The 23,818-nt window shown below is 42.7% G+C and overlaps 1 protein-coding gene across 1 annotated transcript; it reads left to right on the top strand.

Moving 5' to 3' along the window:
* The first annotated feature begins 2,403 nt into the window (after nucleotides 1-2,403).
* Nucleotides 2,404-15,812, top strand: LOC139415333 (mitochondrial basic amino acids transporter-like). The gene is made up of 5 exons (XM_071163399.1): nucleotides 2,404-2,862; nucleotides 6,149-6,192; nucleotides 6,861-6,944; nucleotides 7,709-7,916; nucleotides 14,758-15,812. Exons 1-5 carry the CDS (start codon nucleotides 2,835-2,837, stop codon nucleotides 15,324-15,326), a joined length of 933 nt encoding a protein of 310 aa, XP_071019500.1. The 5' UTR covers nucleotides 2,404-2,834; the 3' UTR covers nucleotides 15,327-15,812.
* The last annotated feature ends 8,006 nt before the right edge of the window (nucleotides 15,813-23,818 follow it).

The raw sequence follows: 23,818 nt of genomic DNA on the forward strand, positions 1-23,818 counted from the left end.
AGCCTGACCTACGGTTATCACCCTGAGAGTAATGGGCAGATGGAGAGAGTAAACCAGGAAGTGGGTAGGTTTCTGCGGTCGTATTGCCAGGACCGGCCAGGGGAGTGCGCGAGATACATCCCCCTGGGCCGAAATGGCCCAGAACTCACTACGCCACTCCTCTACTAATGTGTCCCCCTTTCAGTGTGTGTTGGAGTACCAGCCGGTCCAGGCACCGTGGCATCCGAGCCAGACCGAGGCTCCTGCGGTGGAGGAATGGGTGCAGCGCTCCAAAGAGACCTGGAGGGCCGTCCAGGAATCCCTCCAACAAGCTAGTGGACGGCAGAAAAGGAGTGCTGACCGCCAGCAGGCTCCAGTGTTTGTACCGAGGGACAGGGTCTGGCTCTCGACCCGAAACCTGCCCCTCCGCTTGCCCTGCCGGAAGCTTGGGCCGCAGTGTGTAGGGCCCTTCAAAGTCCTGAGGAGAATAAACGAGGTGTGTTATCGATTACAACTCCCTTCCTATTATCGTATTAATGTGTCTCTCTTCAGGCCGGTGGTAGCTGGTCCCCTACAGGATGGTGAGTTGCCGGAGGTCCCTCCTCTCCCTCTGGACATCGAGGGGTCCCCGGCATATACGATACGGGCCATTCTGGATTTGAGACGCTGGGTGAGGGGCCTGCAGTCCCTTGTGGACTGGGAGGGGTACGGTCCGGAGGAGAGGTGCTGGGTACCGGTGGGGGACATTTTGGATCCGTCAATGTTGAGGGATTTCCATCGCCTCCATCCGGATCGCCCTGCACCTCGTCCTCCGGGTCGACCTCGAGGCCAGTATTGGCGCGCTGCGGGAGCCGTGTGTCAGGAAGGTGGCTCCCCTTCCCTTCCCCTTCCCGTTCGGGTGGGGCTGGTCGTTGCAGGCCTACTAGCTGCCACTGATTATTTTCTCCCCCTCCTTATGTGTTTATTGAGTACACCTGTTTTGAGTTGGTTATAATTAGTGAGGCTTTTTTAGTCAGCCGCCCGCCTGGTTCTTTGTGCGGGATTGATTATTGTAACCCTGGTGTTTGCATTAGATGTACATGTTCGTGTATTTAGTGCTAGACTGTTTTCGTTTCCCTGTGTCTGGGGCATTTGGTTTGAGCACCCGTAAGTGGGTTGACCATAGTTCACCGTGTGTGCATTAAAGTAGCACTTTATTGAACTCTGCTTTCCTGCGCCTGATTTCACCCTCACGACACTCAGGACCTTACAGCATCAATCTCATCATTGTGCACTTTCACCACCTCATATCATTTATTTAATCTGTAGTTTAATAAACTGCATGGTTTCCGAGTGGTAGTGGGAGGACACGCACCATATCATCGCGTGACTCCACGTTGACTTCGCTATGATGGTTATTATATCAATATTTGTGCATTTGTCGCATAATTCATTTTACCGACACAAGATCCCACCATGTCGAACGAACAAATTATCTGTCGGTATTTATTACATTTGACCTAAACTTCCTGTTTCCATCACAGCTGTCATGTATTTTATATATATATATATATACGGTATGACAATACTCACATAAAAACTATGGATGGAAACGTGGGTTTTGACACAGAACACCGCACCTTGAAAGTGGGAGTATTTCAAGCGATGTGCAGTTCGCGAACTATTCGTTCTTTGTGAACGACTCTTTCACTGACTCGAGAGTCATGATTCGTTTTTCTGAGTGACTCGTTCATTTTAGTATTTTGTTTGGCCTGTTGGTGATAACCACAATAAATCGTAAAGCAGGATTAATATACGCCCCTCCGGCTCAGCGGCTCCAGAGACATGCAACTGAATGTCATATATGCGCAGAAAAATGTACCATGAGCATAGAGAAGAAAAATACATGTTTGAATTGATAATTGATCGCATGGTGCAAGAATGACTGCAATGAATGAATTATTAAATGTTATGGACACAGCGTTGTAGAACCAAAACATACACAGCATCTGCTCAACAAACTCGATAATTAATCGTTTGGGGGGGGGCTGCAATTCGCAAACGAATGCTTATCACCTTGCCTGGAACCCACTGACGTTAGTTTATTTTCCGCAATGAGAAGTATGTAGCAAACATCTGAGAAGCGGAAAATGTTGTGCGAGTTGTCTGGCCACTTATCACCCTCACAGCAGTCAAGAAAGACGTTCCTCCAAGAGTCGTTCGCAAAATCGAAAAGGAGGGATTGCGGCTTCGGGACTGTAATGTGATTGGATACGATGTTAACCCGAAGTACGGGTATATTCATTACGGAAACCGTTTACCATTGAATAACCAAACGGAAGCAAACGTAGAAAAACTAGAATATCTATTGGACAAATGCAGGTATGCCCCGCCCCGTTTTCCCCGCTTGCTTCCGCCAAAGAAACGCTTTGCAACGTAATCGGTGTATTGAAATTGTCCAAGGTGGTAACACACCTTCAATGACAATGCCATCTGTTAAAAACCTTGGTCAGACAGGCCGAGTATATGGCAGAGAGGACGGTAAAATAATCTAGCTAGGACAGCTCATTGAAGTCGTGTAGCTAGCTAACTCTATTCTAACGGCCACAGATATCTTAACACACATACATATATATTAGCTAGCAAGTTTATATCACATTTGCCTAGCTAGGACTAGACAGAATCTTGACTTTAGCCAGCTACAGTATAGGTAGGCGACGTAGCTAGCTGACTAGCTTCAGTAGTTAGCTGGCTTCCCGCGCTAGTTGTGTAATTTACGTGTTGCATCAAGCAGTGTCGGTGTCAAAAAGTAGCTAATAATAGTTACTTGACAGATCACTGTACCCTGAATCGCAAACTTGTGCTGAAGACTGGTGATGGACTTTCTTGCTGGCTGCATTGGAGGTAAGTCTGATTTGAAACACACCGCTTTCTAGCTAACTACTAGCACTGCAGCCAATGTTGGAAGGCTAGCTAGCACATCCCGTGTCTGTCTGGTTAGTGGGTAAATTAGCCGATTAAACTCAACCCCATGATCGAGTTTAGTCGGCAAGTGATGTCTGTAGCCATACCCACGCACGCTAGGCACTGCGTCACCAGCTGTCGCCTTACTGTAGCTATGTCATCTAGCCATCATCACACCTACCAATCACACATATACTTGGCCTAAAACCGAAAGGGCTATTTGAGAAACGAATTCTTACATACTGTAGCACTTTCGACTTGTTCACCTCACCCGGCTTACCAGCATTGTGTGATGCAATCCGATTCCGAGATATCAACCACACTTTTGTTCTTGGCGAAAGTCGGCACACAAGCCTTGGAACATTCTCCAAATTCTATCTAGTAATGGAAAACACGTGACATCATTATAGCTGTCTGGAACTATTCAGACAATGCATTGAAAACACTCACACTCACTCCTCTTATTGTAACATCATCAGTGCGTGACTTGCACTGAAATAGGTGTCAGTACTCATTTAGGGTGCTGGTACGGTATATTTAGGTGCAGGAGCGCCGCAATACTTTTGAGCGAATAATATTCTATAAGAGGAACAGGAGCTCAAGCAGTATAACATTTTAGGTACACAGCTCCAGTGAGATCCTTCCCAAGTCAATCACTGAACAGCATCACTGAAATGGCTAACAATATCAATGTAAAACCTGAAGATACTGTACCCTAGCCTGCTTGCCACTTCTGTTCAGCTATTACATTCCACTCCTGTCATTTGATGTTGAATGTTAGCTAAAAAAGAATGTAGGCTACAGTTAGTCTGGGTACCAGTCTGTGAATAGTTGGTAGGCATGACAATTGTTGTAATGTAGATATATTTGGAAGTCAGGTTCGTGGAAGTCGGGTTGAGTCTGATGTCAGAACAAAGCAGCGCCTTAGGCTATGTCATAAAAGCTGCGTATGTGAGGTTATGGGTATTTCATAGTTAGCCCTTATCTGGGTATCTGATTCCAGTGGTCTTCAATGTAGCCTTGGTAATATTCTTTTAAATTAGATTAGTTTATAGGTGGTCAGATCATAAAGTAAGTGGATGGCCCTGTTCTCCAGGAAGACCACGTTCATGTTGTTGAAAGCAAAAAGTATATTTCTTCCCTGGTGAAAGGATTGATGATGAGTGATACATCTGTGGTGTCAGTTACTGCTCCGTCAACAGACAAACTAAGATGGACCTACTGTAAAAAGGAGAGGCATCCACACACACCCCTTCACAGACCAATCACACTCTCCTTCCCACTGTCACGAATCTGCTGTGGAGTGGCTTGGTGTACTTGTAAACCCATAGGGGAGGGACCCAGCATGCTCAACGTGAGTGGAATGGCAGGAAAAGCCTGACTCGACTCAGAGGGCAACTTTAGTATTATATGAAAGTGTTGGCCTACTAGGCCGGACTATTTAGAGCTGAGCCATAAGCGTACATGGTTGTAAACTAACCTTCATGTTGGCACCACATGTTCCATAGCAATAACATTGTAATTGTAATTACGACTGGAACTGTTGGTGCCAGCATGGCACCCTCCAAAAATGATGCCAAGCCTCTGAGCATTTGTAAATCAGTTCCACTGACATCTCCCACCATTTCCAGGAAACTCTTTGCAGTAGGCCTTCAAAGGTGACTGTAGGCAGGACTCGACAGTGTGACCATTTTACTCGCATATGAGCCTAAATATTTCACTGTGCGACCTGGATTTTTTTTTTCTCAATTTAGTAGCACCAGCACACCTAGAAAATTTTTGTTTTTACCTAGAAAAGTATTTTGTTGCTACATTTGTTTGTGGGGGCCTACATTTTTCAACTGAGGCGCACCCATGCGCCTTGTAAAAAAGCTCAGCATAGAGCCCTGATAGGGAAATTAATAACTTACGTTGTTACCTTGTCCCAAGAAGACACAGACCTGTACATAATACTGTACCACTGCAAATTCTAAGTAGGTACAAAAAGTGAAAGAAAAGAAATAGCTCAACTTTGCAAACTGCCCAGGTACTGGTAGTTTGTTCCACTGTAGCTACTGTGGTATTAATACCTAAGATATTACCATAATTGTCCCTTGCCTGCCTGTTCACAAAGACACAAATCATGGTTGTAGTTTCGCTGAAGTCAGTGTGTTGACTTGTGATCCCCTTGCAAACCAACATATGCCTACTGCTGTTTTTTGACTGGTTTACAGAAGTGGCCTGGCTCTTATTGGCTGGCTGGGCCCAGGCCTCCCACTGTGACACAGCAGGTGCTGCTTAGTTAGCATTGCTCTGCAAACTGTTTGGGTTGTGGCTTTCTCATGGTGCCATGCTGGTCCACAAGACATTTCATTTCAGAATGTTATTGTTTAGGAACGGTTGGTGCCAATATGGAGGATAGTCTGCTAAACTCTGTAGGCCTATATCAAGGCCTATAGCAGGACAGTTGCTGTCAGGTCCCAGGGCTGAGGATTCACTCTAGTCAGAGCCAGGGGAGGAGAGGGCTTGTATTAGGTAAGGTTACACCAAAATACCAGAGTCAGAAGTGAGAGGTCTCAAACTGGCATCGGAACAAGGGTAGGATCGGGTACTCCTAAACACCTGTTATGTAGGCTAACTTGTAGAGCAGTCATCAGGACTTTTCTTGAAGAATCACGCTCTCTCCCCAGTGGCCTTGCCAGATATTAGTCAGCACTTTCTAGATCCATATAGCGTCACTGTCTCAGACCTGGTTTCAGATACTATTTGAATTCATTTCAAATACTTTACTGGTGCCTAATTTAGTCTGTCTGGCTTAATTGACCAATATAATTCTCTCAACTACTAATCCTGCCCATCTGGCTCGGAAAGCAGATTTCACATACTATTTGAACCCAGGTCTGCTATTTGTTTACGGTTGCAGGTTGTTGTTGATGGCGACAGGGTTTACATTTCCTTCTCAGAAGAATTGCAGCTTGTATTTTGGCGGTCTGATGTGACATTAAAGGTATATGTTTCCAATCTCTGAACTTGTGATCTGAAATAGCGGACACAGCTATTCATTTGGTTCTGTCGTTTAGATTTATTCCCCCTACCAGAATACAACTTCTCAAACTGTCTGAATAATCCAGTGTAGCAACTACAGTACAGTAGACCAATTTTGACTTGAAACTTTCTGATCTCAGTAAAGTGTAGCGTTGGCTTTATGCGATCCTGTCTAAAATGGCTCTCTCATTCTTCTCTTCAGGTGCTGCCGGAGTCTTAGTAGGACACCCTTTTGACACGGTTAAGGTACGTTTGGTTTTTCTTTTTTCTTTTTTTCCCTTCTATGCAAATAAAGCATGCAGTCACACAGTTCAATAGAGTTTCTGCTTATCTCAGACCAACCACAAAAGCAGCAATACAGTATGGTTGGGGTAAAGGGGTGATCTCTACACTATAACAGATGCTGTTTGTATGTATGGTGCTGATTTTGTACACATCCTTAGCTTACATAGGCTTAATAATTGTGGGAAATGTTCTTGTTACCTGTAACAGGGACTTTCTTCGTTTCACAGAAAAAGTCTTACAGTGTTAGTAGATACTTCTTCACAACAGTACACTGTAGTAAGTACAGCAAAGGTCAAACCATCCACCCGTCTGTCTCACTTTGACTGTCTTGGTTTTGTTGAACCACAACAAGAATAGGACCCTTCCCTATCCCCTATCAACATATAGCCTCTAGTAACTCTTTGATGTCTGACTGAATGTGGTTCACCAAGTTGTCAGAAAAAACATGTTTGTACACTTCATTGCAGTACATATATTTGCGTGTAATGGCGTCATACTCCGAATTCCCTCCCTTTTGTTCCTATGATTTTGATAGCATTGTCAGAAAGTGTTTGTTGGTTTAGGAGAGATGCTGATTGGCCATCCAGGTTCTATTTTACCTTTGACACAAACCTGTGTTTGTATTGCAGGTGAGACTACAGGTCCAGAATGTGGACAAGCCTCTTTACCGCGGGACCTACCACTGTTTCCAGTCCATCGTACGGCAGGAGTCAGTAAGTCCTACATACATCTTTATCATTTAGTGGAAACTGTCTCCGATTTTATATTTCAGCAGGTGATTATCACCCATTTCAAGTTGTTTGGTAGATTGTAACCCTATAGGCTACAGTTTTGTTTGCTACTTTGGCCACTCTCCTATCAGCACAAGCACATTGAGGTATGCTCTGCTTGAGTTATTCAGAGGTTATGGCTCATTGGGTCTCTTGGCCTAAAGATGTTTTGGCATTTGTTGTGGTGTTATTGAGGGCAGTGTGTCCTGGGGGCTGATCCTAAACCTGTCTGTCAGATGAACCGGTCTGGTCTTGTGACTGAGTGGGATGCCATTGCTATGGGCCATCTGAAATACTCACAGGGCTGGAATAGGGTGGAATAGAAGAGGCACTGGTAAGGGGTATTGTTAGGGGTATTGTTAGGGGTATTGTTAGGGGTATTGTTAGGGGTATTGGGGAATAAGTACTTTGGTTTGATTTCTCTTATAGAAGATGGCTTATAACAGGTGTAAAAAAATAAATAATGCATTATCTGCTTCAATATTGTGGGTTCTATCAATGTAAGTGTCTGCATCAGTTCGAATCACATATTTAATTTATTTATTTATAATTATGTGGCTCCCTTTTCATGCTACACAAGAGTCCATAGCCTTGAACACAGTCTCTTTCTAATGTCCCCACTTTTACTTTTCTTTCTCTCTACCTGCCCCATCTCGCCATCTCCCCTTCCCTTTCGCCTTCCCACCCCTTTCCTCGTCCCTACACAGATGTTTGGGCTGTACAAAGGCATCGGCTCCCCAATGATGGGCTTAACCTTTGTCAATGCCATAGTGTTTGGAGTGCAGGGCAACACCATGCGTTACCTGGGCCATGACACCCCTATGAACCAGTTCCTGGCTGGGGCCGCAGCTGGGGCAATACAGTGTGTCGTCTGCTGCCCCATGGAGTTGGCCAAGACACGCATGCAGATGCAAGGTAGGGATTACCAAAATAATGGGCTTTTACATAGAAAGAGTGGCGACAACTACCATTCTCTCCAACTGCTTAAAGGTCCAATGCAGCTGTTTTGATCTCAATATCAAATCATTTCTGGGTAGAAATGAAAGTACCCTTACTGTGATTTGTTTTAAATTCAAATGTTTTAAAAAATAAACAAAAATAGCTTCTTAGCGAAGAGCAATTTCTCAAGCAAGCATTTAGCTAGGACTTTCTGGGAGTGGAGTGGAGAGGAGAGAACTGAAAACTAGCTGTTATTGGCAGAGATGTTTGAAACTCTTTCTTATTGGCCAATATTCCATCCCACCAAAACAGGCAGAAATTTCAGGCAGTCTTTTCAAATTACTCTTATATTAAAAAGGCATTATCATTTTAAAAATGCCACAGTATTACTCCAACCTCATATAGTGAAATATATGTAAAATACATGAAAAGTATGTATTGATATCAATATGAGTGAGGTACAGTGCATTCAGACCCCTTGACTTTTTCCACCTTTTGTTTCATTACAGCCTTAATCTTAAATTAATTAAATTGTATTTTTTTCCTTATCATTCTACGCACAATACCCCATAATGACAAAGCAAAAAGTAGGTTTTGTAAAAAAAAAAAAAAAAAAAAAAAAGCATATCTTCTTTTACCCTACAAGCTTTTTTGGGGGAGTTTCTCCCAGGACTCTCCAGAGATGTTCGATCGGGTTCAAGTCAGGGTTCTGGCTGGGCCACTCAAGGACATTCAGAGACTGGTCCCGAAGCCACTCCTGCGTTGTCTTGGCTGTGTCCTTAGGGTCGTTGTCCTGTGTGAAAGTGTACATTCGGCCGAGTTTGAGGTCCTAACCTGCTCCAGACCGCTTTTCATCAAGGGTCTCTCTGTACTTTGCGCCGTTCATCTTTATCTCGATCCGGACTAGCCTCCCATTCCCTGACGCTGAAAAACATTCCCACAGCATGATGCTGCCACCACCATGCTTCACCGTAGGGATGGTGCTAGGTTTCCTCTAGATGTGACTCTTGGCATTCAGGCCATAGAGTTCAATCTAGGTTTCATCAGACCAGAGAGTCCTTTAGGTACCTTTTGGCAAACTCCAAACGGGCTGTCATGTGTCTTTTTACTGAGTTGTGGCATCTGGCATCTGTCTGGCTACTCTACCATAAAGGGCTGATTGGTGGAGTGCTGCAGAGATGGTTGTCCTTCTGGAAGGTTCTCCCATCTCCACAGAGGAACTCTGTAGCGCTGTCAGAGTGACCATCGGGTTCTTGGTTACCTCCCTGACCAAGACCCTCCTCCCCCGATTGATCAGTTTGGTCGGACGACCAGCTCTAGGAAGTGTCTTGGTGGTTACAAAAATCTTCCATTTAAGAATAATGGAGGCCACTGTGTTCATTTACCGGCGAGATGTCTGGGATCGCCTCCTGGCTGTCCACCTATCCCGTGGACGTGATTAAGTCTAGCCTCCAGGTGGGCGTAGTCTAGCAGTACAGCAGCATCGCTGAGGAGGGAGGGACACAGAGTGTTCACGCAAGGACTCGCCTCCACCCTGCTCAGGGCGTATCCCATCAATGCTGCCACTTTCACAACAATCATGCTGGTGCTAATGTATGCACAGGGGGTGGAAGAAGGCCCCAAGGACTGTGAGCCGGGGCCCCCCCGTCACAGCTTACTTCACACAGCTACAGCAGCAGGCCCAAGCCTCCAGCCTGTGACCTGAGTCTGAAGGTGTTACTCCCACCTGAGCTGCTCTACTGTGGGGTGGGGGAGGTAGTGGTCCCATAGTGGTTCGACGCCCTTTGAATCTCTGAGTATGGAAACACATAGACTCCGGATTCCTGATCTATAGATATGCAGTGTGAGACTATAAATCTAATTTACTCTGGGTGGGTTTATTTCCTGCCTAATGACGTTAGCATTTTTAACTGAAATGGAGATGTCGATGCACTGATATATTTGAAAGATGAGATGAAGAAACAAAATGGAATTTAATGAAAGACAGAGGTTGAACCCCAGACGTGAGCTTCCCCTTCTCTGTCGGACCTTTTTGTATATCTACCAGAAACCAAAAGAGTTATGGAACGAATTGCAAAAATTTCTGAAGCTGGAGACTCACATCTCCCTCACTAGCTTTAAGCACCAGCTGTCAGAGCATTTTACAGATCACTGCACCTGTACCTAGCCCACCTGTAAACAGCCCATCTATCCACCTACCTCATCCCCATACTGGTATTTATTTATTTTGCTCTTTTGCACCCCAGTATCTCTACCTGCACATTCGTCTTCTGCCGATCTACCATTCCAGTGTTTAATTGCTATATTGTAATTACTTCGCCACCATGGCCTATTTATTTCCTTAACTTGCCTCATTTGCACTCACTGTATATAGACTTTTTGTTTTGTTCTACTGTATTATTGACTGTATGTTTTGTTTATTCCATGTGTAACTCTGTTGTTGTATGTGTCGAATTGCTACTCTTTATCTTGGCCAGGTCGCAGTTGCAAATGAGAACTTGTTCTCAACTAGCCTACCTGGTTAAATAAAGGTGAAAAATATATATATATTTTTTTTTAAATGGTTCGGTCGCTGGATCTAACTGGTACAACCACAAGCCTACTAACTAGCACAGTATGATCTGATTATGCAGTTTTTTTCTCGTATACCTCTGTCCTCCTTGCACAGTAACTATTCAGTAGTCTACTTTGGGCTGTAAGGAGATTTATATGTACTGTGGAGTAGTAGTTGAACTAAAGCACTTCTCATGTCTAAACTGAAACGCAACATATACTGTACCTGAGCGATATCTGAATGCTGAAGGAAAGCCCAGAATGTGATGTTTTGTGTTTGAACACAAAGTGTTAATCACTGTTAGAGTTGGCAGTAATGTCATGTGTTTTGTGTTTTAATGAATAATGTGAAGTTGGATGTTTTACTTGTGTGTAAATGTGAGCTTAATTTGACTTACTCTATAAATATTGCAAATACTGGAGTGAGGATTTTTGTTTGTGTAATGTTAGCTTCATGCATGTTTGCTCTGTATCAGAATGTTGTTGTTGTTATTATTATTAGTTGAGCCTGAATGCTACTATCGTTGCTGTTAACTAATCTAGTTGTTCTCTTGGACTGATAACCGATTGGCTCTCCTCATCCTGTGTTCTTTAGTATATCTGTTACTGTTAACTCTGGGCCATTAGAGGGTTTGTAATTGGGTGTTTATGTCTATTTTTTTTTTTACTGGTTTGTGAGCAACTGAGTAGTATTTCCACATTTTGGCAGATCTCTCCTATATGTATGATGGGAACATTTGTAAGTTCTTGTGTGAGGGTATTCATATAGTAGGCTATATACAGTACCCGTCACAAGTTTGGACACCAGCTCATTCAAGGGTTTTTCTTTATTTTTTACTATTTTCTACATTGTAGAAAAGTAGTTGTCTTCGCTATGCAATAACACATGGAATCATGTAGTAATCAAAATTTTATTTTAGATTCTTCAAAGTAGACACACTTTGCCTTGATGATAGCTTTGCACACTCTTTTCATTCTCTCAACCAGCTTCATGAGGTAGTCACCTGGAATCCATTTCAATTAACAGGTGTGCCTTGTTAAAAGTACATTTGTGGAATTTCTTTCCTTTTTAATGCATTTGAGCCAATCTGTTGTGTTGTGACATGTAAGGGTGGTATACAGAAGATAGCCCTATTTGGTAGCACCAGAGTGACTGGCAAGAACAGCTCAAATAAGCAAAGAGAAACGACAGTCCATCATGACTTTAAGACATGAAGGTCAGTCAATCCAGAAAATTCAGAGAACTTTGGAAGTTTCTTCAAGTGCAGTGCAAAAACCACCAAGTGCTATGGTTAAACTGGCTCTCATGAGGACCGCCATAGGAAAGGAAGACCCAGATATACTTCTGCTGCAGAGGATGAGTTCATTAGCTGCACCTCAGATTGCAGGCCAAATAAATGCTTCACTGAGTTCAAATAACAGACACATCTTAACATCAACTTTTCAGAGGGAAATTGTGTGAATCAGCCCTTTATGGTCGATTTGCTGCAAAGAAACCACTAACGAGCACCAATAATAAGAAGACTTGCTTGGGCCAAAACGCGAGCAATGGACTTTAGACTGGTGGAAATCTGTCCTTTGGTCTGATGAGTCCAAATTAGAGATTTTTGGTTCCAACCGCCATGCTTTTGTGAGACGCAGAGTAGGTGAACGGATGCTCTCCGCATGTGTGGTTCTCACCGTGAAGCATGGAGGAGGAGGTATGATGGTGTGGCGGTGCTTTGCGGGTGACACTGATTTATTTAGAAGTCAAGGGGCACTTAACCAGCATGGCTACCACAGCATTCTGCAGCGATACGCCATCCAATCTGGTTTGCGCTTAGTCTCACTATAATTTGTTTTTCAACAGGATGTGCATGGAAACCTGGTTTATGACATAATGGAATGTTCTAAAGCTGCCACTACGACATAATGACATTCCCCGCACCTCTCTGATTCATTTGGGTTAAATGCGGAAGACACATTTTGCTTGAATGCATTGTTGTGCAGCTGACTACATATGCCCTTTCCCTAAAACGGCCGCAATGACATAATGACATTCTCTTAAAGAGCCACTATGACATCATAATGACTGTCTCTAACATACCGGTATCCACTATGACATCGTACTGAATTGTTGAATGTAACAATATTCTGGTTGGTTAGGGGTTATTTGCTGCTTGGATAAAACAGCCACAACCCTTGTAATGCTGCTGTCCTGCAGTCCCCTGAATTGTGGTTGTGAAGTAATGGGGAAAATAAATATTGAGTGGAATTCAGTATGCCAATCAGACTTTCCAGTGCTAAGTGTTCATTTCAACCTCTTTTTATATACTATCTCATGTCATGTGTTTATGGAACCATAATGTTTTATTGTATTCATTTTAATATTCTCATACTCCTTCAGTCCTAGACCCAACCGAGGCTAAAGTTAGCAACTAGCAATTGCAAATAATTTGGCAAGATGCAATATGTACTAGTTGTGTCTGATAATCTGATCATTTAGAAAGGGGAAGGAATATTTTTCAATCTCAATTAGTCTTGGTGTCCTCAATGTTTTGAGTCTCTTATCTTGTGGGTTTAGGTTTGCTGTTACAAAGATGAGCTTGAAAATAGAAAACTCAAAAGATGGAGTCACTGATATTTTTGTAACAAACTAATGATTGATAGACATGGTAGCCCCACTCCTTTACTTTGCACTGCAGCATTGATTTGATTTTGAACAGATATATAAACGGAATGTTTGCTCACAAGTATAATTAATTGTCTTATTCCTTATGATGCCCTGGATGGACTCATGTGATCCTTCCTTAACCCATAGGAAGTCACACCAAGTTGACTACTTCAGTGGTGAAAGTCGTCAATGGCGTTGTCCTTGCTAAAACTGACTTTTGGGCACTATAGTCCTCTATCTCTATATCAGTGCCACCATGATGCGACTGCTTGTCATCTCCGCAAATTTACTACCACCTGGACAATGAGACGGCTGTTTGGGCAGTACAAAGGCATCGGCTCTCCCATGATGGGCCGAACCTTCATCAACACCATAGTGTTTGGAATGCGGATATTGGCATTCCATGACACCCCTATGAACCAGTTCCTGGTTGGGGTTTCAGCCGGGGCCATCCAGTGTGTCATCTGCTGCCCCATAGAGCTGGCCAAGATGCACTCATGCAGATACAAGGTACATTATCACCTGAATAGAGTGCTTTACTGGCCCAGATACGCTTGCAGATGCAAGGTATCACCATAACACAGAGCTTTTACGAACTAGGCAAAAAAGACGACTACCAATACTCTGACAGCTAAAAACAGTCTGAAGGAGAAAATGGTCATCCATTGTGCACATTTGTATGGCTAGGGTGAAACCAGGTCATCACCTAAGGTACCACTCTGGGCAGGCTAAAGATGGAGAGGAGGAGTTCTGGAAGACGTTTGGAGGAGCTGTAAGAAGAGGCCTCTGGTGAACGTTCACACTGCTGGTGAATGTGGTCTTCTGACCCTACCAGATGGGCAGAGGAAGGGAGATGCTGTCTTGGTATCATAATCATCTGCGTCTTTTTCTGCACGATCTTTGTTAAACTGTGAAGGCTAAAGAAGAGAGCAAGAGCGTGAAGGCGAGCTGAACCAGTGTGCGTCGCGAGCTACACTGCTTCCTGACTTTTTATACTGAACTAACAATTTGATTTTTATTTCTTTCACTAATTGGTCAAAAGATCAGAATTGGTGTGCCTGTGAAATTGAAAGTGTCATATTACCTGAAGTTGACATTTGCTTGTTGTCTCTGTTCAGTGTTCTTTTTGGCATGTTGGAACCACATTTGACCCTTTTTTTTTTTTCATTTCGTGGGAGACGGTGGAGTGTGGCTGGAGTTTTAATCGCGGTTGATCGCTTCAAAACTGTTCGAGGGTAGAGAATGGTTAGCACTGAGGGGGGTTTCCATAGGAGGCGGCATCATTTGATTATAAAAGGGAGGACGATTAAATTATTCCTCCTTCTTTTGGATGCTGAAGATCGGCTAGACTTGTGGTCACTGAATGGGTTAATGAGCATGAAAACGATGTAAACCATATGCCGTGGCCATCTCAGTCACCAGAATCTATGCCCAGATGGATTGAATCAGTTCTTGCTCATGCTGGCCCAATGCTCTATTAAAACACTTTATGTTGGTGTTCCCCTTATTTTGGCAGTTACCTGTATATGTTTATGAATTCATGAACAAGTATTTGACCTGTTTTGGCAACCTTCACGTATTAAAACTTTATTTTTCTACTGTGTTACTAAGGCACTGGGGAGATGAAGTCCACGAGGAAGCTGTACAAGAACTCCCTGGACTGTCTAGCACATATCTACAAGCGGGAGGGGCTGCTGGGCGTGAACCGCGGCATGGTCACCACATTGATCCGAGAGACCCCCTGCTTTGGAGTCTACTTCCTGACCTACGACATCCTAACCCGCTCCATTGGCTGCGAGCCCGGCGACCGTTACATGATCCCCAAGCTGCTCTTTGCCGGCGGGATGTCCGGGGTCACCTGCTGGCTGTCCACCTATCCTGTGGACGTGATTAAGTCCCGCCTCCAGGCGGACGGGGTGGGCGGAGTCAACCAGTACAGCAGCATCGCTGACTGCGTGCGGCAGAGTGTGAAGAGGGAGGGGCTCATAGTGTTCACGAGAGGTCTCACCTCCACCCTGCTCAGGGCGTTTCCCGTCAACGCTGTCACCTTTGCCACAGTCACTCTGGTGCTGATGTACGCACGGGGGGTGGAGGAGGGGCCAAAGGACAGTGAACCCGCGACCCCCGTCACAGCTCACCACACACAGCTGCAGCAGCAGGCCCAAGCCTCCAGCCTGTGACCTGAGTCTGGAGGTGTTACACCCACCTGAGCTGCTCTACTGTGGGGTGGGGGAGGGAGGGAAACCCATAGGGCCAAATGCACTTTGAATCTGAGTATGGAAGCACATATACATACAGCTGAATCAGGAGTCTATCTATAGATATGCAGTGTCTCCACTTGACTTGTAAATATAATTTACTCAAAGCACTGATATCGTTGGAAGATGAGATAAATAAAGAAAATTGAATGTAGTGAGACAGATGCTGAACCCAAAGCTTGATATGCCTCTAATATTTCTTCTAAAAACCAAAATAGTTATGGTTAGGTTGCTGGTACTAACTGGTACAATCACAAGTCCACTAACAAGGACTGTAAATCCAATCAAATTTTATGTGTCACATACTTTGTAGACAACAGGTGAAATGCTTACGGGTTCTTTTCCCAACAATGCAGAGCTAAAGATAAGATATATTTTTTGAATAAAAATAGGGACGTGGGGATTAAATACACAGTAAATAAGAATAATGATTCAAAATAACATGGCAGTATACAAACGATGTGCAGGGGTACTAGGTAATTGAGGTACAGTTGAAGTCGGAAGTTTACATACACCTTAGCCAAATACGTTTAAACTCAGTTTTTCACAATTCCTGACATTTTAATCCTAGTTAAAATTTCCTGTTTTAGGTCAGTTAGGATCACCACTTTATTTTAAGAATGTGAAATGTCAGAATAATTGGCTTTTATTTTGGCTTTTATTTCTTTCATCACATTCCCAGTGGGTCAGAAGTTTACATACACTCAATTAGTATTTGGTAGCATTGCCTTTAAATTGTTTAACTTGGGTCAAACATTTTGGGTAGCCTTCCACAAGCTTCCCCCACAGTAAGTTGGATGAATTTTGGCCCATTCTTCCTGACAGAGCTGGTGTAACTGAGTCAGGTTTGTAGGCCTCCTTGCTTGCACACGCTTTTTCAGTTCTGCCCACAAATTTTCTTTAGGATTGAGGTCAGGGCTTGATTTGTTGTCCTTAAGCCATTTTGCCACAACTTTGAAAGTATGCTTGGACTCATTGTCCATTTGGATGACCCATTTGGGACCAAGCTTTAACTTCCTGACTGATGTCTTGATGTTGCTTCAATATATCCACAATTTTCCTGCCTAGTGATGCCATCTATTTTGTAAAGTGCACCAGTTCCTCTTGCAGCAAGGCACCCCAACAACATGATGCTGCCACCCCCGTGCTTCACGGTTGGGATGGTGTTCTTCGGCTTGCAAGCCTCCCCCTATTTCCTCCAAACATAACGATGGTCATTATGGCCAAACAGTTCTATAGAGGATATTTCTCCAAAAAGTACAATATTTGTCCCCATGTGCAGTTTCAAACCGTAGTCTGGCTTTTTTATGTCGATTTTGGAGCAGTGGCTTCTTCCTTGCTGAGCGGCCTTTCAGGTTATGGCGATATAGATACTTTTGTACCTGGTTCCTCCAGCATCTTCACAAGGTCATTTGCTGTTGTTCTGGGATTGATTTGCACATTTTGCAGTACATTCATCTCTAGGAGACAGAACGCGTCTCCTTCCTGAGCGGTATGATGGCTGCGTGGTCACATGGTGTTTATACTTGCGTACTATTATTTGAACAGATGAACGTGGTACCTTCAGGCATTTGGAAATTGCTCCCAAGGAAGAACCAGACTTGTGGAGGTCTACAATTTTTTTTTTTCTGAGGTCTTGGCTGATATCTTTTGATTTCCCCATGATTTCAAGCAAATAGGCACTGAGTTTGAAGGTAGGCCTTGAAATACATCCACAGGTACACCTCCAGTTGACTCAAATTATGTCAATTAGCCTATCAGAAGCTTCTAAAGCCATGGCATCATTTTCTGGAATTTTCCAAGCAGTTGAAAGGCACAGTCAACTTAGTGAATGTAAACTTCTGACCCACTGTAATTGTGATACAGTGAATTATAAGTGAAATAATCTGTCTGTAAACAATTGTGTGTCATGCACAAAGTAGATGTCCTAACCAACTTGCCAAAACTATAGTTTGTTAACAAGAAATTTGTGGAGTGGTTGAAAAACGAGTTTTAATGACTCCAACCTAAGTGTATGTAAACTTCCGACTTCAACTGTAGCTATGTTGTGTACATATAAATAGGGGTGAAGTGACAAGGCCTCAGGATAGATAATACACAGTAGTAACAGCAGCAGCGTGCGTGTTCGTTTTTAACTATACTTGTGGGCACCAGAAGTTCCCTCATGAATAGTACACTAACAAAAAATTGACCAACTGGGTACATTTGATTGGTCCCCACAAGGTCAAATGCTATTTCTAGCGGGTTTAGCATTAAAAATGAGTGTTAGGTTTTCAGTTTAGGTTTAGGGGTTAGGGAGAATTAGGATTTTGAATTGGACTGAAATGTTAAAGGTTAGTTGTACAAGACTGTGTGGCACCCCTGTGTTGAGGGTCAGCGTGGTGAATGCGGTGTTGCCTACCTTCACCACCTGGGGGAGGCCCATCAGGAAGTCCAGGATCCAGTTGCAGAGAGAAAGGGGGATACCTAGTCAGTTGTTCAACTGAAATGTGTCTTCCACATTTAACCCAACCCCTCTGAATCAGAGGACGTGTTCAGTTCCAGAGACCTTAGCTTAGTGCCCTCAAAGCTCATCACTATGGTGTTGAACCCTGAGCTGTAGTTAAACATTATTCTCACGTCGGTGCTCCTTCTGTCTTAAGTGGGAAAGTACAGTGTGGAGTGCAATAGAGACTGTTTCATCTATGGATCTGTTTGGACGATATGCGATTTGGAGTGGGTCCAGGGTGTCTGGGATGATGGTGTTGATGTGAGCCATGACCAGACTTTCATGGTTACAGATGTGAGTACTACGGGGCGATAGTCATTTAGACATGTTACCTTGGCTTTCTTGGACACAGGAATATGGTGGTCTGCTTGAAACATGTGCACTATCGTTCAAAAGTTTGGGGTCACGTAGAAATGTCTTTGTATTTTAAAGAAAAGCAACAAAAAAAATGTCAATTTAAAATAATGTCAAATTGATGCGTCACAAGTCCTCAACTGGCAGCTTCATTAAATAGTACCCGCAAAGCACCAGTCTCAACGTCAACAGTGAAGAGGCGATTCCGGGATGCTGTCCTTCTAGGCAGAGTTCCACTATCCAGTGTCTGTTCTTTTGCCCATCATAATCTTTTATTTTTATTGGCCAGCCTCTTCACTGTTAACCTTGAGACTGGTGTTTTGTGGGTACAATTTTAATGAAGCTGCCAGTTGAGAACTTGTGAGGTGTCTGTTTCTCCAACTAGACACACTAATGTACTTGTCCTCTTGCTCACTTGTGCACTGGGGCCTCCCACTCCTCTTTCTATCCTGGTTAAAGCCAGTTTGCTCTGTTCTGTGAAGGGAGTAGTACACAACGTTGTACCAGATCTTCAGTTTCTTGGCAATTTCTCACATGGAATAGCCTTCATTTCTCAGAACAAGAATAGACTGACGAGTTTCAGAGGAAAGTCCTTTGTTTCTGGCCATTTTGAGCCTGTAATCGAACCCACAAATGCTGATGCTCCAGATACTCAACTAGTCTAAAGAAGGCCAGTTTTATTGCTTCTTTAATTAGAACAACAGCTTTCAGCTGAGCTAACATAAATGCAAAAGGGTTCTCTAATGATAAATTTGCCTTTTTAAAAGGATAAACTTGGATTAGCTAACACAACGTGACATTGGAACACAGGAGTGATGGTTGCTGATAATGGGCCTCTGTACACCTATTTAGATATTATTAAAAATCAGCTGTTTTCAGCTACAATAGTCATTTACAACATTAACAATGTCTACACTGTATTTCTTATCAATTTAATGTTATTTTAATGGACAAAAACTAATTAATTTTTTCAAAAACAAGGACATTTCCAGGTGACTCACCTTTTGAACGGTAGTGTAGGTATTACGGACTGGATCAGGTAGAAAGTGTCAGTGAAGAAGACACTTGCCAGCTGCTCAGCGGATGCTCTTGCATTGTTCAGTGTTGCTTGCCTTGAAGCGAGCATAGAAGGCATTTAGCTCGTCTGGTAGGCTCGTATCACTGGGCAGCTCGTGATTGGGTTTCTTTTTGTAATCTGTGATAGTTTGCAAGCCTTGCTCTATCCGACGAACGTAAGAGCTGGTTTAGTAGGATTCGATCTTAGTCCTGTATTGACACTGCCTGTTTGATGGTTCATCGGAAGGCGTAGTGGGACTTCTTATAAGTGTCTGGATTAGTGTCCCGCTCCTTGAAAGCAGAAGCTTTAGCTCAGTGCGGATGTTGCCTGTAATCTATGGCTTCTGGTTGGGATATGTATGTAGGGTCACTGTGGGGATGATGTAGTCGATGCACTTATTAATGAAGCTGGTGACTGATATGGTAAACTCCTTAATGCCATCGAATGAATCTCGGAACATATTCCATTCTGTGCTAGCAAAACGGTGATGTAGCATAGCATCCGCTTCATCGGACCACTTCCAATTGAGCATGTCGATGGTACTTCCTGTTTGAGTTTTTGCTTGTAAGCAGGAATCAGGAAGATCGAGTTATGGTCAGATTTGCCAAATGGAAGGTGAGGGAGAGCGTTGTATGCTTCTCTGTGTGTGGAGTGAAGGTGGTCTAGAGTTTTTTTGTTTTTCTTCCTCTAGTTGCCAGTGGTGTAAAAATACTTTAAAGTACTAAAGTATTTTTTGGTTATCTGTACTTTATTTTACTATTTTATATTTGAAGAATATAATGTACTTTTCCCTGACACCCAAAAGTACTTGTTACATTTTGAATGCTTAGCAGGACAATTTGCACACTAATCAAGAGAACATCCCTGGTTATCCCTACTGCCTATTATCTGGCAGACTCACTTAGCAGAAATACTTTGTAAAATAAGAAAATGGTGCTGTCTGGTTTGCTTAATATAAGGAATTTGAAATGATTTATCATTTTAATTTTGATACTTAAGTATATTTTGGCTATTTAAACTTACTTTTGATACTAAAGTACATTTAAAACCAAATACTTTTAGACTCAAGTAGTATTTTACTGGGTCACTTTCACTTGAGTCATTTTCTTAAGGTATCTTTACTTATACTCAAGTATGACAATTGGGTACTTTTTCCACCACTACTGGTTGTGTAGGTGAAATGCTGGTAGAAATGAGTAAACTGAAATGTTTTTTTTCTTGCATTAAAATCAGCGGCCACTAGGAGCGCTGCCGCTGTCTGAGCATTTTCTTGTTGACTTATGACCCTAATATAGCTCGTTGAGTGCGGCCTTATTGCCAGCATCAGTTTGTGGTGGTAAATAGCCAGCTATGAAAAATACTACAGCTTATCATGAGGTATTGAAGTTGAAAAAATTTCTAAACCTGTTTTTGATTTGTCATTATTGTGTATATATTTTGATGAGCGGGAAAAAACTATTGAATCCTTTTTAGAATAAGGCTGTAACAAAATGTTGATAAAGTCAAGGGGCCTGAATACATTCCGAATGCACTGTATGTACTGAAATGTTGAATGTAGCAATGTTTTCCCACAAAATGCGCTCTGACTTTTACCAGGAGGATAATAAACATGCACTATAGACCTGTAACGACCAGAGCTATTCTATGCATTTTGGTTGGTTAGGGGTTATTTGCTGCTTGGATAAAACAGCCACAACCTTTATAATACTGCTGTCCTGCGGTGTACTGAATTGTGGTTGTGGGGTAATGGGGGGGGGGACATTGTTTGCCAGTCAGATTGGCCAGTGTGAATTGTTCCTTTTAACCTATTTTCTGTTCATTTGAACATCTTGTATGTTTTATTGTGCTTAATTGTATTCATTTCAATGTTCTCATACTCCTTCAGTCCTAGACACACCCGAGGCTAAAGTTAACAGACAATTACAAATCGTTTAGACTCTAGCTTTGTGGGAAGATGCAATATGTACAAGTTATGTCTGATAGATCATTTAAAAAAGGAAAATGTAAATATAAAACTATATTTTTCAATTAGTGGTGGTGTCTTCAATATTTGTTTTCTAAGAGTTTTGAAGGTATTTTTCTCTTGTGAAGTTTGCTGTTACAAACTCAAAAGATGGAGACACTGATATTTTGTAACAAACTAATGAATCTTAGCCAGCTTTGGTTCATTGGGGTGACTCGTAGAAAATGCGGAAATCAATAAACGATAAAACAAGTGTTTCATTTTCATTCTGCATCTTACTAACTAGTAGCAATGCAACAATAAACATTGTCCCCCATGAATGATGTAGCACCCTCCCTTGGGCCAATTGAGATATTGCATGTGACTAACACATTTCTGTTAATTACTATAGCTCCCAACTTGGGCCAATCAGTAATTTTGTAAATGACAGATCTCTATGTCAAAACGCATCATTCACCTAAGTTTCGTCAAAATCGTGCCAGTGCTTTATGCAGATATTGCGTGTGATGAAGTACGGACACTGGCAGATCCACAGTCCCCTCCCTGATTTCAGTGTGGGGGACAATAATGTTACAGTACCAGACTGGTCTCATAGATGTAACATAGTAAACTTAAATCCGGGACACTCACATTGGTAAGTTGTGTTTGGTATGGTTAGATAGGTTACTTAAGTCAAAAACAAGAACGTCAAGCAACCCAAAGGTTGCGTGTTCGAATCTCATCACTTACAAATGTTAGCTAATTAACCATTTTGCAACTACTTGGTAGTTTTTAGCTACTTTTCAACTACTTCGCATGTTAGCTAACCCTTCCCCTAACCCCTTGCCTAGACAATGTTAGCCAGCTAGCTAATGTTAGCATGAGCCACCTAGCTAACATTAGCGAGCTAGCTAAAATTCGTAACATATAAGTTTTGCTATTTCGTACCATATACATCGAAATGGGTGATGGACATACACAAATTAATACATATATGAAATGTAACATATACTAAACTGGACTGGCATTATGTGTGAGCCCTAGGGGGACTGGCCTGCCCTACAGTACCTCCTTGCCCATCCAAATAAAATAAATGATCTATTTGACTGAGACTTGGGTCAACAGAAAGACGCATCAATCTCAGATAAAGCATCTGAGCGAGTGAGACGGCTTCCCTCTGTCTCCGTATGTGTAGACCATGTATCTGATGCTGTCTGGACAAAATAATTATGGCATTTCATACTTTTTCTGACCAGACAGCATCAGATACTGTACATGGTCTACAGGCTGGCGCTGTTTCTCTCGTTAGATTCAGCAGAGAGGAAGATGTGAAGCGAGAGGACTCACACTCCAAAATCTGTCCTGAATAAGTCCAATGTGTTTCTGTGTGCATAACATGCAGACAGACATAAGCTTGTCGCCTGCATTCCCGCCTTTAAGAAAATGACTCAAATTGTTAGGGCAGAGACATGAGCATCTCGTCATTATATACAGATCTGTTTACATCCACTTGCAAATTAGAAAGAAAGGTTGGCAAGTGCATAGTGCTCTGTTCGAATGCTGGCTTCCCCTAAACTAAATGTATGTTTTGCCAAAATTATATAATTACTCCTGTCTAAATAAAATAATTCAAAATACTTTACCAGAGAGCTTGACTTAGCCACAGAGGATCATTAGCTTATTATTTTTTAAATAGCTGTGGATTGTTTCAAATCACAAGTGCATATGCCTATGCCCATTTGGGAAGCCAGCAACTTGGGCAGTGTGTGTGTGGCAATAGGCCTAGCTGATTATTGAATTGCGGCTGTCAGTGAAAAGCATCTAAAAATGTGTGAGGATAATGTGTCTTGAGTATCATTTAATGTTGAGACAAAAAGAAGGGGAGGGATGTGTGGCGCCTCTCTCCAGAATGCATGCACTCAGCTCTCCAGAATGTGCTCTGCTGTCTCCCGCCAATTTTTGCACATTCATTGTTTGTTTCATTGTGTGAATTGTTGATTGTTTATTTTGATCAATTCCTCATTACATATGTAACCAGCCGGCTTAGTAAATGTACCATTAATCCCTGTCATTTCAAATCAAATCAAATTTTATTTGTCACATGCGCTGAATACACCTTACAGTGAAATGCATACTTACAAGCCCTTAACAAACATTGCAGTTTTAAGAAAATCCCTAAAAAAGTAAGAGATAAGAATAACAAATAATTAAAGCGCAGCAGTAAATAACAATAGCGGGGCTATATACAGGGGGTACCGGTACAGAGTCAATGTGTCAATGTGAGGGGGGTCTCTGACCTCCTCCCTATAGGCTGTCTCATCATTGTCGGTGATCAAGCCTACCACTGTTGTGTCATCAGCAAACTTAATGATGGTGTTGGAGTCGTGCCTGGCCATGCAGTCATGAGTGAACAGGGAGTACAGGAGGGGACTGAGCACGGTCCCCGTGCGCTGTAGTCGATGAATAGCATTCTCACATAGGTGTTCCTTTTGTCCAGATGGGAAAGGGCAGTGTGAAGTGCAATAGATGTGGATATGTTTTTGCGGCATGCAAATTGGAGTGGGTCTAGGGTT

This window comes from Oncorhynchus clarkii, chromosome 8, assembly GCF_045791955.1.
Source record: "Oncorhynchus clarkii lewisi isolate Uvic-CL-2024 chromosome 8, UVic_Ocla_1.0, whole genome shotgun sequence".
NCBI lineage: Eukaryota > Metazoa > Chordata > Actinopteri > Salmoniformes > Salmonidae > Oncorhynchus > Oncorhynchus clarkii.